At 38.4% G+C, this 18,489-nt stretch overlaps 1 protein-coding gene across 3 annotated transcripts in view; it reads right to left on the reverse strand.

Moving 5' to 3' along the window:
* LOC109092606 (protein arginine N-methyltransferase 3-like) overlaps nt 1-18,489 on the reverse strand; it is a 55,805-nt gene that overhangs the window by 26,697 nt on the left and 10,619 nt on the right. For all 3 annotated transcript variants that reach the window (XM_042727169.1, XM_042727167.1, XM_042727166.1), the window contains exon 11: nt 10,608-10,707. In XM_042727169.1, coding sequence (XP_042583103.1) covers nt 10,608-10,707 — 100 coding nt within the window. The remainder of the gene's footprint in view (nt 1-10,607; nt 10,708-18,489) is intronic.

Raw genomic sequence — 18,489 nt, forward strand, 5'->3', positions numbered from 1 at the left:
ACACCAAATTAAATATTATAATAATTTCTGAAAGATCATGTGACACTGAAGACCAGAGTAATGACTCTGGAAAATTCAGCTTTGCACCAGAAGAATAACTTAAATTAAAATTAAATAATCAAACTAGAAAATTGTAATAATTTACTACATTACTGTTTCAAATATTTTTTTATTTATTTGTTATAAATTTTTATTAACTTAAAAATATTTTAAAAATTACCAACCAAAATTTTGAACAATATGCCTGTCTCTCTCTATCTATCCATGCATATACAGTATCTATCTACCTACCTAATTCCAAGCTACAAGAATAAGTAGCTATATGTAACTGTATTAAAGCTGTAAGGGAAAATATTTTTGATTACACTTTATTTTAAGGTGTCCTTGTTACAGTGTAATTATATATTTAAGTACTGAGTAATATTAATTAACTACATGTACTATATTTTAAGGTTAGGTTTTGGTTTAGGGTCACTTGCATGTAATTGTGCATAATTTATTGTTATTATAAAAGCAAGTACATGTAACAAGGATACTTGATACAGTACCACTATAGCATTAGTACGTGCTATACCACCACTACTCATTAAATAAAAGTAGTTTGTTACTGGAAAAGCTACAATATTTTGAATACAGTTGAGATTCTATTATAGCATTGAAAAAAAGTAGTGAAGTTATCAGATTTTCTGCTTTTAGCTAGTAGCACACCAACACTGCTCTGTAATCCTAAAATCAAGTTATTTTTCTTTTCGCCCACCAAGCATTTAAACATCAGTAGTGAAAGAATTATTCAGTGCAATCACCAGCCTTTTTTCATGGTGCGTGGATCCATTGTTTCCCATGATTGTTTCCTGAAAAACAGCCTAAACACTTTTTCTGAAACACATTTTTTGAAGAAATCCTTTTATAAGCTGACATCCTACAACTTCTAGTCCAACAAGCAAAATGTGCACAACTAGGTAAATCCCAAAGAGAGAAGATACAATAACACACACTGGTGGTAAATCATTGCAACATTAATGGCTGAATGTGGCCAAAATGCTGATCGATTCATTAAGCCATGTGGAGCTGGGGCAGATTTACATGAATGCAACTAATGAAATGCTAATGAAAATTGGACAGCAGCATTCATGCACATTAAACAAATTACCCAATAAACACACACACATATATGAATGCTACTTTTTTCCATTTAGATTTGGAGCAGAGAATTCATTATGATATGTAATATAATTACAGTTCACACAACAATAAATTAAATGTGAGGATTCAGATGACTAGTGCAAAAAAGTGCTTCTCTAACAAAAAGACAAACAATCAAGTGTTGAAACACAGGTCAATTAAGTCAAGAGTGTGTTTTAGATCATGCTGCTGTAATCTGTTTCTTGTGAACATCAGAGAATAGTGTTCGTCTGGCCCAGAGTGGCCATCTCTGCTCTAGAAACACCTGGCATCAGCACTATTTAACCTCTGCCAACGTCATGAGCATTCAATGAACAATCCTCTCAATTACAGTACAACAATATCAATCCAACTCCCAAGTGCTGTGTAATCTAGCTCTCATTCACTCAATCCCACAAATCCAGAGCCAGAAAAACATAACATGCATAATATAAATAAATACTAATGTCCTAATAATTACCCGTGCTGTTTTTAATCCTTACACCACTATGGGACAGACTGGGAGAGACATTACAAGAAATCATATCACTTATTAGTATATAATAAGTCTTCTTTCTCGCATCTTCCTCTTTATGATGCGCCAAATGTTTTCTATGGGTGAAAGATCTGGACTGCAGGCTGACCATTTCAGTACCCGGATCCTTCTTCTACGCAGCCATGATGTTGTAATTGATGCAGTATGTGGTCTGGCATTGTCATGTTGGAAAATGCAAGGTCTTCCCTGAAAGAGACGACGTCTGGATGGGAGCATATGTTGTTCTAGAACTTGGATACCTTTCATCACTGATGGTGCCTTTCCAGATGTGTAAGCTGCCCATGCCACACGCACTCCTGCAACCCCATACCATCAGAGATGCAGGCTTCTGAACTGAGCGCTGATAACAACTTGGGTTGTCCTTGTCCTATTTAGTCCGGATGACATGGCGTCCCAGTTTTTCAAAAAGAACTTCAAATTTTGATTCGTCTGACCACAGAACAGTTTTCCACTTAGCCACAGTCCATTTTAAATAAGCCTTGGCCCTGAGAAAACGCCTGCGCTTCTGGATCATGTTTAGATATGGCTTCTTTTTTGACCTATAGAGTTTTAGCCGGCAACAGCGAATGGACTGTGTTTACCCCAATGTTTTCTAGAAGTATTCCTGAGCCCATGTTGTGATTTCCATTACAGTAGCATTCCTGTATGTGATGCAGTGCCGTCTAAGGGCCTGAAGATCACGGGCATCCAGTATGTTTTTCCGGCCTTGACCCTTACGCACAGAGATTGTTCCAGATTCTCTCAATCTTTGGATGATATTATGCACTGTTAATGATGATAACTTCAAACTCTTTGCAATTTTTCTCTGAAAAACTCCTTTCTGATATTGCTCCACTATTTTTCGCTGCAGCATTGGGGGAATTGGTGATCCTCTGCCCATCTTGACTTCTGAGAGACACTGCCACTCTGAGAGGCTCTTTTTATACCCAATCATGTTGCCAATTGACCTAATAAGTTGCAAATTGGTCCTCCAGCTGTTCCTTATATGTACATTTAACTTTTCCAGCCTCCTATTGCTACCTGTCACAACTTTTTTGGAATGTGTAGCGGTCATGAAATCCAAAATGAGCCAATATTTGGCATGACATTTCAAAATGTCTCACTTTCAACATTTGATATGATATCTATTTTCTATTGTGAATAAAATATAAGTTTATGAGATTTGTAAATTATTCCATTCCTTTTTTACTCACAATTTGTACAGTGTCCCAATGTTTTTCGAATTGGGTGTGTACTTCTTTAGCTTTAACCCCATAAGAACATTTTCTCATTAATAGCACCGTCCATTAAAGATCATGTCAGAGTAAGGACAGGAAAGCTGTTTGCGTTCAGCCAAAAATAATAAGTTAACACCACTGCTTCATAATATTGCTCATTTATCAGTTATCATGTATAACATGAAAAATAATAATCAGCCTGAATTCCAATATTGGTGCATCCCTAATTAGTACCAACGTGTGCAATCTTGACAATGCTTTATGAAAATTAAGTCAGCTCTGTGTTACAGCTTGAAAAGAGAACAAGACAAATAAAACCAACAGTTTGTGCTTAATTAAAAAAGTTTCTACCCCTCCATCTTAAGAAGAAAAATTAAAGGCAAATATAAAGATGCATTGTTTGCGGCAACCATTAAAAGACATTAAGATAAATGACCATAACACTACACTAAACGCTATTGTTAATAAAGCAGTTTGTGAAATAAATCAAAACACTAGGGGCAAAACTGTTTGCTCGGTGTGGATCGAGTGTGAAAGAGCCTGATTTGCATATGAATGCAGACGAGTAGTAAATGTACCATATTGTACAGGCATATTCAAATGAGGCAAGCCCCACGTTTCCACGATTAATTTTAGAGGGACAATAGATGCTTGAAAGCTTCGGTGACAGATCCAGGTAAGCACTGTGGGAAACACAAGTTAAATATATCATGGTGGAACATAGAAGAAAAGGGAAACCATGACGGAGTCCAAATCTGGGAATATCAGGAAACGAACAATCCTTTTGCAAAAAGAGCGAATTTCCTTCCAATTGACCTCAACACAACATTCATTTCTCTGTGCTTAATACATATTGTTTATACAGCAAGTGTATCTGGGTACTTCAGAGTATGTGTTTGTTTGTTGGTGTGTGTGTGTGTGTGTGTGTGTGTGTGTGTGTGTGTGTGTGTGTGTGTGTGTGTGTGGCAGGCAGCTGTAGGCTGTGGACAGATGTGAGTGATTGCAGCTGTCCTCTTCTGCGACAGGTAAGACTGCTATCAAGAGATAATGAGGCCCAAGATGGGATATGCCATTAATTCCACTTGGCCATCACCACACAAAGCAGCTCATCGCTTCCCAAATGTGCTAAATATCAAAACATACCTCAAATCAAACTTAAGTTGAAGGTTCAAACCGCTATTTTAATTTCGAGGCACCAAACCAAATAAATGATGATGTCATTTTGGATGTTGGGATGATGTAAACAGCTGCTGAGCAAGTTAAAGGGACACATTTACGCAACAACATGTCATTATAAATCAGTTCAACAGTCGGGGTCTGAAGTAAAAACACTCTATACAGGAAATTGATTTTTTAAATGAAAAAACCTTTAAAAACAGACCCACTGAGAGCTCCAAATTTGTTAATCGATGTTATATGCCTTTGTTAAAATAATAGTTACATATTTTACCATATTTTTAATTCGATTATGTTTTTCATTTCATGAGGTTTCATGGGATTGTAGTTCTACGAGGTGATTCACGTCGTAGCTGGTTGGTTTGGTTCATAGCTTATAGGATACTTTTTTTTTTTTTAAATATCTATGGGGAAAATGAATGAAAAAAAAATTAAAAGTGGGTGGACACTAATGAACTTCATTCTTCCATTAGTGAAAAATTAAAAATTAAAAAACAAACAAACAAAAAAAAACTTTTTTTTCTCAAAATATCTTCTTTTTGGAAACCTATTTCTGCCACTGAACAACAAAAATAAAAAGAGATAATTGTGACTTTTCATCTTACAATTCTGACTTTTTTTCTCACAATTGCGAGTTTACATCTCACAATTCTAACTTTTTTCTCAGAATGAAGTATAAACACAAAATTATGAGTTATAAAGTCAGTTTATGTGTCACAATTCTGAGAAAAAAAGTCAGAATTGCGAAATGTAAAGTTGAAATTGTGAGAAAAAAGTTTTATTCAGTGGCGGAAACAGGGCTTCCATACTTCTTTTATCTTCCTCTGAGGAAAGAAAGAATAATGGTCTGGAATGACATGATGGTGAGTAAATGATAACAGAATTTTCATTTTTGGCCAGGGCTTGTATTAATCATTACCATAATCATAATTTTTTTTTCTGTTATGGTGAACCTGGCTAAATCTAATTTCATTAAATCTTCAAGCAGAGTAGAGGGTGTACAAATGTTTTGAGGTAACAAATTCAAATTAGTTGAAATTAATAGATGAATTACTCCAAGGCACTCGTAGTAGCAATAAAAAGCCTTTAATTGACTGGGCTAAATCATTAAAATTATCAACCTTTTTAATAATTTTAATGATTTAGCCCAATCAATTAAAGGCTTTTTATTGCTACTACTAGAGCCTTGGAGTAATTCATCTTTTCAGTTGATATTTACCTCTAAATATCCAAAGAGCACCGCTGATGATGTGAGAAAACCAGTGCAGCATTCTTGGCTCCTGTTGTTTAGTTGAAATTATTATTATTTTTTTTTCTCAATTTCAACATTAGATGAGAAATATTTTCTTGGCAACTAAAAAATATTAACTAATTCTATTGATTAGAAATGTTGCCTTGGCAACTAATTAATTTTTTTTTTATTTTTATTTCAATAAACATAAATTATTTTTAATAGTTACACTGCTATTTTTAATACAACACTGCTTGAAATATAGTGAAGAAGTCATGTGGACTATTACTATGATGCTTTTAATGGTGCTTTTTTTGGAGTCAGACAGACCTTTTTCCCATTCATGTTCATTGTATGGAAGAAAAATTTTATTTCACAGAATAAAAAAATTCATATGTGGTTGGCCATATACAACAGCAGACAATCGTAAAGCAGATCTTTTTTACGGTTTTATTCGATTATTTCAAGAGCTGCAAAACATGTTAAAGCTTCCCTCAACTGCCCGATCCAGCATCCTCACGCTTCTTAGGTGTAACCCAGAACTGAAAAGCCATAGCATATGATGTGATGGATCATCCTGTGACAACCTTTATTTAGCCTTCTCCTAATTCACTTCTCCTCTCCTCCACCTAGCCAGTGGCAGAAACCATCCCTCTTTCTATTTGCCCCTTAATCTAATCCAGTCTGTTTGTTTTGCTGGGTGTTAAAGTACAGATCAATTGTGTGAGTTATGAAATGACATTACAGCGGCTCAGAGCCGTCTCTCCCTGCCAGACGACATCTCGTCCTTCTGAAAATTACCCCCTCTGATTTATCGATTCATTCTCACTCTCGTTCTCGCACTTACAAGTACACATCCAAACTCAAGACAGCTGAAAAGTAGGACAGTCAACCACCCGGGAGAAACTTTCTCTGACAGTTTCTTTGGACTATAGATGCACCAATGTGAGTTTCCAAGACACTGTGGCATTCATTAACTGTAACATTTAATTTAAAAAAGTGCAAAAGGTGTTTTTTTTCATGCTAATTGACACTCTGTTTAATGTTGAATAATGAAGCATGTGAAAGCAAAAGAATACCAATGCAAACTTTCAATACTGCACAATATTGTTACATTCAATACCACAAGCACACAGTGTTGCATTCTCAGCACTGCCACAGATGGCGCTAATGCAGGCGTCAGCATCTTCATGGTCACAATATTTATGATCCGCTTTCTCTTTCAGGTTATGGAGAAGCAACAGTTTAAAGAAAATCTTGCTGACTTGCTGAATGTTTAAAATCAGCTACCTTAAACACACATGCGGTAAAAAAAAAAAATGCATGGTTTCTATAGTTAACTTTGGCTAAAATTAAAACAATAATAATAATAAAAAAATTACATTACAAAAAATGTATTAAAAAAAAACATGTTTTCACTAAATTGTCCAGTAGCCCCTCACTGCAGAACACAAGATCCACATCTGTGGTTGGATCCACATCTAGGGGATGGAGATTGTTAGATTTAGGGGTGGAGGTGGGTAGGTTTAGGGGCGGAGAAGGGTGGGTTTAGGGATCAAAGGGTGGAGACAGGTAGGCATAGGTATATGTAAGGTGGGAGGAATTGGATCTGGATCCAACCACGCCCCCTGGATCTTGTGTTCTGCAGTAAGGACCATCTCAAATTGTCAAGGCAATTTTTTCACAATCATTTAACAACATTAAAATTAAAAAAAAAAAATACATAAAATTAAAATATAGACATTTATAAAATAAATTATAAAAAAAGACAAAAACACTAACAAAATTATTAAGATTTTAACTAAAATTACACTAAAAAAGTAAAAACTAATTCAAAATATTAATACTGTAAGAGTACCTGAATGGTACTAAAATACTGTCGTACTCTTTAGCCAATCAGATGCGAGCTTACCATTCAACCAATCATATCATAAGCCACTGAGAGTGCATTCAAGGAGCACGATTCTGCGCACCTTTTGCGCAATATGGATTAATTAGAACGGAAATTAAGCCTTTACATCAGTAATCCCATAGACAGTAAAAGAAATGGACACAGCGACCCAATTGGAACTCAATTGAGACAAGTGAAGCCCATTTTTAGCGTCTTCCGTTTCTGACCCGCAGACTCAAACAAAGGAAGCTTCTGCCATTATTGTGACTTCATCTGAATATGTGCAAAACTACTCTCCTTGAATGCACTCTCAGTGGCTTATGATATGATTGGTTGAATGGTAAGCTCGCATCTGATTGGCTAAAGAGTACGACAGACCCACGTGGGAAGAGAGCTCTGCCAGGAAAGTCTCAAAAACACACACACACAAATCCGAGTGGATTCGTAGTAAATGACGATTTGTACATTCAGACACTCGTACATTTTAAACATTCAAAGGTTTTTGTGCACAGTTGTATATCTACGAATTGTGTTTTGCATTTGTGAAATGTATTTTATGAATATATAATTCTATTTTGCGCATGTGAATTGCTTTTTGTGAATATTTTTTTTTTTTCACGCACGTGAATTTTTCATGCATGTGAAATTGTCTACGCATGTGTGAATCGTGTTTTTTGCGTGAATTATATTTGAAACTAATCTGCTTCCATATTAATAAGGCAAGGCCAGAAGTTTTTTATTTTTTACTTGCTCAAAAGTTTTTTAATTTTCACTGCAAAAATTTACCCCCCCAAAAATAAATAAATAAAAATACAATTTCATATAGTTGTAAAAAATAAATAAAAATAAAATAAAAATAAATTTAAAAAATTATATATTAGAGTACATTTTACGAGAAAACACAATTTCAGTCTTTCTGCTTCAAAATTTCATGTTTAATTAACATTTATTTGTGAAATTTACTCCTTTACAATTTCTGAGTGGAAACTGTTTCCAACTAAATCCTACACCAGTTTTTTCATTGCTTATCTTGTACTTTACTTATACGGTCTGTTCTGGAAGCTTTTATGGATCAATGTACAGCAATACTTTGCTCACGACCATTTGACCCGATTCAGCATCAAATCCTTTTGGATTGACAAACACGTCAAAGTTAGATATCCGAGGTGGTGGAGCAGGGTGACTGCATTTTTCTGTGGACATGTGTCTCCTACAACTCTGTGTAATAAGGTAATTGTAAAACTATTGTTCCATAACATTTTGAAAAATGATTTTCAGAAAACGGCTGTACGCTCCCCTGCTTTCACAAGGAAATGGTGGCAATGCACAAACACTTCAGACGTTTTCGGAATGAAATGGACGACATTGCACAGATGATGAAGGGCAGGATTTTTACACCATTTAGCAAGCCAGAGTTGTAATCATAAAATAATGTGCTCCAGCGACCCAAATCTCAGGTTACTTTGTCAGAAGCATTGCACACACACACAAACACAGGTACATACTGGAAAATCATACACACGCTCGCCACTGCCTCAGGCACTGAGTTTGTTGAATTATAGCCCCAACATGCAAACAAAAAGGGACAAAATATAAAACATTTATTATTTTACAATTAACCTGCAAGCGATAAAAAACTCAGAGACAGCAGAAAATTGCATGCACGTCAAATTCGCATGGGAATTCCTGGAAGTTTCCAAATTTAGAGAAAAATTCTCCAATGTCCTTTTTTTGAGCCTGTGGCTAGGTGGCTCGAGTTATGACCTACTTTTCCTCTTTCCTACTGGACTACAAATTAAGGGAACTTAAACAAAGAGAGCAGTGCAATACAACCTTTTATCGCCTTCCTCGCTGTCAAATCCATAATACCAGTTTCTCTGTATCGCTAGGATAGAAATCAAAGCAATTATCCACAAGATGCCATGCATTACAGTCATTTTTACATTATTTTAAAGGGAGTCAGGCACAGCATGAAACATCCTCATTTTTCAAGCAATAGCAATTTGACAAAAGCAATATGTGTGTGTGTGTGTGTGTGTGTGTGTGTGTGTTCACTGCTGTGTGTGTGCACTTTGGATGGGTTAAATGCAGAGCACAAATTCTGAGTATAGGTCACCATACTTGGCTGTATGTAACATCACTTCACTTTCACTTTACTCACTAGTATGCTGACTATTGCATTGGCTATTTTACAGTGGATTAGAAATGTTTGGTCAGATTTAAAGAGACAGCTCACCCAAAAATGAAAATGCTGCCATCATTTACTCATTTACTTTAACCAGTATCGGTTTCTTTCTTTAGTGGAATCTAAAAGAAGATAGTTGAGAAACGTTTGATGTTCAACAAAATAATGAAAGTCATACATGGTTGAAACAACATGAGGGTGAGTAAATGATCACAGTTTTTTTTTTTGAGTGAACTATGCTTTTAAGACTGAACTATATGGTTTCAAATGTAATATTATTCACATTGATAGCACTCTTTAGAGTTTATTTTCAAAAGCACCTATGAGGTTGTTTGCATTAGTGGAGAAATATCTATTAAGAACTGTTTTTGCTTGTAAAGGATGCTTAATCTGTGCATATTTCTCTCCCCATTCAGATGAGGTGAGTTTTTCCACTGGAGAAAGCAATATTATGGATAAAGGACTCGTAATGGTTTGAAGTAAAAAAAAATCTTGATGGATTTGTTTAGTACAAACACAGCTTTTTGCTTCACACTGATTACTTGTGGATTAATGAGATGTTTTTATCAGCTGTTAGGACTCTCATTCTGACGGCACCCATTCACTGCAGAGGATCCTTTGTGAGTAAGTGTAAGTAATCCTAAATACCTCCAAATCTGTTACGATGAGAAAAAAAAACTCATCTACATCATGGATGGCCTGAGTGGGAATCAATTTTCAGCAAAGTTCGGGTAAACTATTCCTTTAACATGTGTCTCTTTAAGTTTTGCTTCTCATTTCTGATCGTCAGTCATGTTTGAATAAATGAGGAGTGATCCCTGGCTTCTAAAATGAACATGAAAGTTATGCCATTACAGATTAGGCCTGCAATATATCATGTATCAATCAACAATACATCATCTCAGCTTTTTTTTTTTTTTTCCCCAACACCTGGGCAGGTTTTGAAAAGGGAAATGACTGGGCAGAAAGAGAGATGCTAACACATACAAATCCTTTATGTCCAATTTTGGGTCAAACCCAACTATAATTGTTGCAAATGCAGTCTTTTATAGGGAAAGCTAGTCATTTTGCTTCAATGAGCAGTGCATTCCATTGCAAAAAAATTGATGTACTGTATAATGAATTTTTCTTCTCTATGGAAAGCATATTAATAGTTACAAACTGAAAAATTCACAAAATCATCCACTCACCATCCATTCTGAAATGATTATGTCCACTTTTTCCACAGGAAGGCCAATTTCCTCTATTCTGCCCTTGATCAACGTGATGGTGTCTTCAAGTTTATTTGATCTAGAGAAAGCAAAAATAAACTTATTATCTAACACTTATAGTAGATGTCGGTATATTGATTATATTAACTAAATTATATTAAATTAATACATTATAAATTGTACATTATTTTTTGAGTTGCGAGTGTTCCAATGAATAAAATTAAACAAAACAGAATTAAATTAAATTAAAAAATAAAATAAAAAATAAAATAAAGAGCACACACACAAAAAAAACTATTTGGAAAATATATTATAAAATGCAGGTTACTAGTTTTGAACACCTCGTCTGAGACAATGAATGTTAATTATGCTAATTTGGCCAGGAGTCAAACTCCTCATAGACGGCTGCTAATTAATTCAAATTACACACACCACAGCAGACTCATCAGGACAACAACACTAACAGCCCCAATTTGATAGCACCTCCTCCCATGACCTTTTGCACTAAGGGTCAGCAAACTACCATTCACCTGAGTGTTTGTGTGTAAGTGTGTAAATGTGCATGAATACCCCCCATCCCCCCTTATTTAAATGATTGCTCCCATTTTGACCGGTAACCCTGAGCATCAATCTCTCTAAATACTCCATTATCATGACAGCTAATGTTAGTAGGGACAGAGTCATTACTCAAGGCTGCGGAGCGCATTTCTGCCCAACCGATCCTTATCTCTGCACCTTCGCGCTATCACACTCTTCCAGAATCCCATTGTAGTGCTCCCTCTATCCGCCCCTCCTTCAGCAGACTGTCTTGAGCTAGAAAACACTAATCTCATTACTGGGTTAATTTAGAGGACAATGTCAGCTATGGGGGGAGAAAGAGGAGGAGGAAGGGGATTTGGGATGCTTTAATACTTCCCTTCATTGGATGGTGGTTGGTTTAGGGAATATGATACAAGTATATTGATCCTCTGGGACTAATGATTGGATTAAAGATATAAAGTGATGATGGCAGACTGGATTATCCACCAAATCACCATCATGACTGGTGTTAAACGGTGTAATCTAGGGAATAAGCACCTAAATTGTAGAGATTACGTGGGGATTATCTGGATTTTTGCTGTAAATTCTCCTAAAACCTTAATAAAGACACTTATGGAACAAAAAGCCAGGAAAACAATTCACACAATACAAGTGCAATCATCTCATCTAAATAATAAACTTGATTGTTTTTGCCCATTAAATATCATGACTTTCTTAAAAAAGACTGTGGATCTCAAATATTTAGTATATATTACTTATCCTAAAATAAGTCCAGGATGAATTTGTGCAATGCACATGCATTACAGAAATAGTCCATATTAAATATTTAAGAATGAACAAATTATTGATTCACCCCTCAGTTTCTACACCGAAAAAATAAATAAATAAAACTACTTGAAACAATTTCACTCAGAAATTGCTAGTAAATTTCACAAAGTGAAAACAACTATGAAATGATAAACATACTGCTTAAACGTGACATTTTAACTGAAAATAGTATGTTGTTGTAAAAAATTATATTAAATTTTAAGTGTAAGGTAGAAAAAAAAAGGTGATTCAATAAATAATGTAAACATTTTTATTCAGTTACATAAAAAAAAAAAAAAAAATAATAAAAAACTGGTATGGAAACGGTTTCCACTTAAAATTTGCTAGCAAATTTCACATACAATTACAAAGAAACAGCAAGTAACACAGAATTAAACATTACATTTTGAAGTAGAAAACCTGACTAGTGTTTTATTGTAAAACTTACTCCAGTCATCTTTGTTTTAATTACTTCTTTGAAAAATCACTTTTTACATTCTTGTCTCTTTCATGATAAATTGCTTGTGATTTCCCTCATTTTTAATCACTGTAATAACTAAGTGCTTAATTATTTAATGTAAATAATACTTATCACTCCATTGTACATGCGTTTCTGTCAAAGTGTTTATTTAATTCCTTTATATTGCTTTTTTTATGTATACATTTTGCATCAATTAAAAATTAAATTGAGATACTTCATTTTTGCCTCTATAAAGCTGCATAAAGCATCATGCACATCAGAAAACCACCTCTGTAAAACCCATACACACTCAGGCGGCATGTAGGAGGCCTCGGCCCAACAGCAGCCCAGCGAGCTGTAAAATTAAACTTCATTTTCCTTTCATCCTCCTGCCTGCCTCGGCTCCTCAGACTTGCATAATAACAATAACCATAATCAAAAAAATCTCCTAGAGACACCACATGTGGTGAACACATCTCAGCTCCAACAAATAAAACTATATTCCTGCTTCTGGATGAGATGGAAGTGCCCTCGCAGGTGATACATGAGGTAATTTTAATGGGCAGACGGGTCATAAAGGAAGCAGATAGGGCAGGCTGGAGTTCATCTGTATGTTTAGCGTGTGTATGAGACACAGGGGCGGGATGGAAGCAGGGGAGATTGGAAGTCGACTAGGTGGAGGTAAATGACAGGCCTTTAGGGACGTGACTGCAGCCCGTAAACACATTGAAGTCAAGCACTGAGACAAATAAAAAGAGGACTAGTTTGGGGATGAGATTGCAAGGTAATAAAGCTCGCTGGCCCAGGTTTGGTTTCTCGGGCCACTTGACAAAACTGCCACTTCCACTTTTAGGCCAATTCTGCACTGTCACTGAAAATGTTGCATTAAGTGATCTTGCACATCCATTTTTATGACTTATATGTTGGGGTGTAATAAATTAAGCTCAAAAGGGAAATGTATTTAAATAATTACAATTAATTATGATTAATTACAATTATTTATATGAGCTGCCAGTAGTAACTGTAACAGAATTAAACTGCCATCAACTAATCTGTTCATCCAGCGAACATTTAGCATAATTTCATATAAACTCTAAGAAAGGATATTTTCGTGGCCACAGAAAATACATTCATACAGTATTAATGCATTAGATCATGTAGCAAAATCAGAATCCCAAAGGGACATTGATTTGTAAGGCAGAATCAGAAACTCATACAATTTGTGCACAAGAGTTTTATTAACTAAACACTAACGCAAACTAGTCTAACAAACAAACAAACATACAAACAATCACTCATACAGGGGAAAGGGCAGATGAGATTTGATGGATGATACCATCAGGAAAAACCAGAGAATGAAGCTATGAAAAGAGTCAGTTAACCACCTGAGTACACCCTTCAGCGCCGTTTATAACAGGGTCTATAGCTAATACTGAACCTCTGTTTCGTTTAGTTGAATGTATGATACTTGCATTTCCTTGGCCTGGAATGAGTGTCTGGATGCAAAGTCTTGATGGTTTGGAGGTTCGGTGGTGTAGGAGTCGCGATCACGTTCTTCCGGTTTTGAAGATTGATGAATTCCAAAGATGTCCTGACTCGATGGTGATTGGGAGTTTCTTCCCTGTGGAAAGTGAAGAGAGCTAAGAGGGACGTCAGCTGAGATCCTAAGATCATTGGTCCTGAGATCGGAAAATCAAGGCACGAAGGCCTGGCACGTGCTTAGGGGTCCAAGAGAGTTCTAGCTCATCCTCCTCATCCCCTTAAGGGTCTAAAAGGACCGCAGACTGAAGGCAGGTCACTGATGTGAGGCCTTTAAGATCTGAGAAGGTTCACGCCTCTCAGGATGGGCTTGTCCAATGAGAAAGGCAGAAATTCCAAGCGGGAGTTCGGAACTAATGAAGAGTTTTACAACCCTTTGTGTGAAAGCATAGCAATTTGCAAAATGGAACTTGAGTGGGGGTTCAAGAGAAGAATCTTCAAGATTTATAAAATACTAATATATTGCTTATGTACCAAGATATAATATACACTCTCATTTAGATCATCAGAAGATGAATTCATAGATACTAAACATGGTAAGATTACATAAATGAGTGGTTCTATCATAAGCATGCATAAAACAGTCAAATTCAACAGACAATATACAAGAACAGCAGTAATATACACAATGGCCTCAAGGATACGTGTGTTCATTCAAAGAGAGGTTTTCTTATGAACTTATTAGAGCAGAGTCCTTTTTTATGGGCATTATGTGTCTCTTTTTGAGAGACTTGAGTTAAGAGTTGCTTTGCCGCATTCCTGGGAGCCATAAACTAGTGTTATTAGATAGTGTGCCTTTGGCTGCTATGGAACCAGAGGCCTGTTCTGCCTTTTTTGAGGTGATAGTTGCATTTCGGGGGAAGGGTCTATAGACCCTTTGGTGAGATGAGGGAGCGTTAGATATTATTTGTTAAATATAACAAATAGTTGTGTGTCTGATTGGTGCTACAGGGCTTTTTTTATGATGAATTCCATACGGTGTTTGCAAATACTACTGATTTGTCAACAACATGATATTGTGCAGCTGGCTAACATACTGTATATCAAACTTGCCAAAACTGTACAATTTACTTTTGATAGACTTGTAAACATAATTAAGAATGTTTTCCATGCTTTCCAGCAAAAATAGGTTTATGCATTATAAAGTTTGTTTATGAATGATTTACACACACATATATGCTTCTATCCATTAAAAAAAATCTTTCTTTTGTGGTGAGGTCAGGGAATCACAGCCACCTCCATCATCACAGTCACCTGTTCCCACTCAAACCCGATCCCTGCCACTCTCACCACAGTGCTTCAGCATCCGGTCTACCTTTCACCAACCCGAACTGTATCCAGACTCTATGTGTACTTACCGGTGTTATTCTCCTGCGTTGTTCTCCATAGTTCCTGGTTCCCTCTCTCCGACGATCCTGCAAGGATATCCTCTATCAATCTTTAGCTAAGACCCATTGAACTGACTCTCTATATTCAAGATACTCACCTGACATTTGCTCCTCGCCATCTTCATTCAAGTCTGTTAATAAATCACCTTGTTATTCCTCTTACCTGTTGTTTCTGGCTCGATTTGTGATAGAAGACCTACACCGACACCTCCATGGATCCCCAGTCTACCACTCCTGCGAACATTCTGCAGGAGCTGGTCAACACTCTTCCTGCCTCTCTCACACCAGCACCCAGCCCTCAATCTGCCTCTGCCAGTCCCATGGCTATGCCTGCATCCTACGCGGGGGAACCAGCTGGATGTGGCGGCTTCCTCCTTAAAGTGGTGCTTTATATAGAGATGCAGCCGCAGAAATTCACCACAGAGCGCTCCAAGGTAGCATTCCTGATTTCTCTCCTTTCTGGTCGTGCATTATCATGGGCAAAAGCAATATGGAATGCCAACAGTGTCATAAATAACTCCTATGAATCTTTCACTAACCACTTCAAGGAGGTGTTTGGCTCCACTACAGGAGAGCTCTCTGTTTCAGACCAGTTACTGCAGTTGCGTCAGGGCACCTCTTCCACCATCGACTACACGGTGCAGTTCCTCGGCTACATTATCGGCCAGGAGGGAATTCAGATGGACCAGGGGAAGGTGCCAATTTCTATCGGGGCTACATCAAGGATTTCAGTCTGTATACAGCCCCGTAGACCACCATGCTCCGAGGAAAGCCCAAGTCCCTGTCCTGGAACTCCAGCACCCACGAACGTGCCTTCGAGAAGCTCAAGAACTCGTTTAGCATGGCACCCATCCTTCGTCATCCCGATCCCCATGTACCGTTTGTGGTGGAAGTGGACGCCTCCACCACTGGAGTCAGAGCCATGCTTTCTCAGCAATTTGGTGAGCCTCCGCACGTCCAGCCTTGGGCATACTATTCCAAGAAACTGACCCCAGCAGAGCAGAACTACGATATCGGTAACAAAGAGCTGCTGGCCATAAAAATAGCCCAAGAAGAGTGGCAGCATTGGCTGGAGGGAGCCAACCATCCTTTCACTGTCATCACTGACCACAAAAATCTCCAATATCTCTGTGATGCCAAGAGACTCAATCCCCGTCAGGCCCGCAGGGCTCTATTTTTCATCCAGTTTAATTTCATCATTACCTATTGCCCAGGAAACCGAAACTGTAAAGCCAAAGCCCTGTCCCACCTCCATTCTCTCGACACTCCATCAGATCCCGAGCCTATTCTCCCTCCAGCCCTCATTGTAAGCCCCATCCTCTGGAACATCGATGAAAACATCAGAGCCGCCACTCAGGCTGAACCCGCTCTGCTAGGAGGACCAGAAGGGAGAACATTCGTTCCCTGGTCCCAACAGCAGTCCCTTCTGGGCTCAGTGCATAATGTACCGGGCTCTGGACATCCAGGCAGCCAATGGACCCTCTCTCTCCTCCAAGCTCGGTACTGGTGGCCCAGTATGTCCCGTGATGTCAACCGGTGCGTCCGCAGTTGCTCAGTCTGTGCCTGTCATCAATCCCTCGTCACCTTCCGGTGGGCAAGCTCATGTCCCTACCCATTCCTCGTCGGCCCTGGTCACACATGGGAATAGATTTTGTAACTGACCTACCTGAATCCGATGGTAACACATGCATCCTAGTGGCAGTGGATCGTTTCTCAAAAGCTTGCAAGTTAATTCCCCTACCAGGGTTACCAACTGCCCTAGAAACTGCTGAACAACTGTTCACCCACGTCTTCAGGAACTTTGGGATACCTGAAGACATAGTCTCTGACCGGTGCCCTCAATTTATCTCCCATGTGTGGAAGGCCTTTTTTCCGGCTGCTAGGGGTCACGGTAAGTCTGTCCTCGGTTACCATCTGCAGATACCTCCGGGCATACTGCCAAGAAGATCAACACAGCTTCCTCCCTTGGGCCAAGTATGCACAAAACTCCCTCCGACAGAATACCACCGGCCTCAAGCCCTTCCAGTGCATACTCGGCTACCAGCTCCCACCCTTCCCGTGGACAGGAGAGCCCTCTGAGGTTCCAGCTGTAGACTACTGGTTCCGAGCAAGTGAGAGAGAGTGGGACTCAGCTCATGTCCACCTCCAGCGTGCAGTACGGAGACACAAGTCCTTCGCAGATGCCCGGCGTGCCTCCACTCCCTCTTACCATCCAGGAGACAAGGTATGGCTGTCCACCCGGGATCTGTGCCTTCATCTGCCCAGCAGAAAGCTGAGTCCCAGCTACATTGGTCCGTTCACGATCCAGAGGCAGATCAACAAGGTTACCAACCAACTACAGTTACCACCAAGGTATAGAATTCATCCCTCGTTTCACGTTTCCCTCCTTAAACCCTTCTCTTCTTCCACTCCAGAGTCCCGGGAGCCAGACGAGCCCCTTCCTCCAGAGATACTAGACCAACCATCCATGTATCAGGTCAGAGACATCATGGACTCGAATACCTGGTCGACTGGGAAGGTTATGGACCAGAAGAACATTCCTGGGTGGTCCGGGACAACATCCTTAATCCTATGTTACTGGAGGAATTTCATCGTGTCCATCCTAATCGTCCCGCACCCAGAGGCTGTGGTCGCCCCCGTTGTCGTATAAGGGCATCAGGAGCCACCCCTGGAGGAGGGGGTAGAGTCAGGGAATCACAGTTACAGCCACCTCCATCATCACGGTCACCTGTTCCCACTCACACCCGATCCCTGTCACCAGATTACTGATCACCTGCACCAGCACTCACTAATCAAGTCAACTACAAAACTAGTATTCAGACTCTATGTGTACTTACCTGTGTTATTCTCCTGCGTTGCTCTCCATAATTCCTGGTTCACTCTCGGACAATCCTGCAAGGATATCCTTCATCAGTCATCAGCTAAGACCCATTGAACTGACTCTCTATATTCAAGATACTCACCTGCCATTTGCTCCTTACCATCCACATTCAAGTCTGTCAATAAATCAACTTGTTATTCCTCTTACCTGTTGTTTCTGGCTTGATTTGTGACAGGTGAGGCCAGTAAAAATGCTGATAAAAAAAATAAAGTAAATACTGGCTCATGCAGTAAAAAAAAAATGTTG

The sequence above is a fragment of the Cyprinus carpio genome, chromosome B7 (genome assembly GCF_018340385.1).
Source record: "Cyprinus carpio isolate SPL01 chromosome B7, ASM1834038v1, whole genome shotgun sequence".
Classification (NCBI taxonomy): domain Eukaryota; kingdom Metazoa; phylum Chordata; class Actinopteri; order Cypriniformes; family Cyprinidae; genus Cyprinus; species Cyprinus carpio.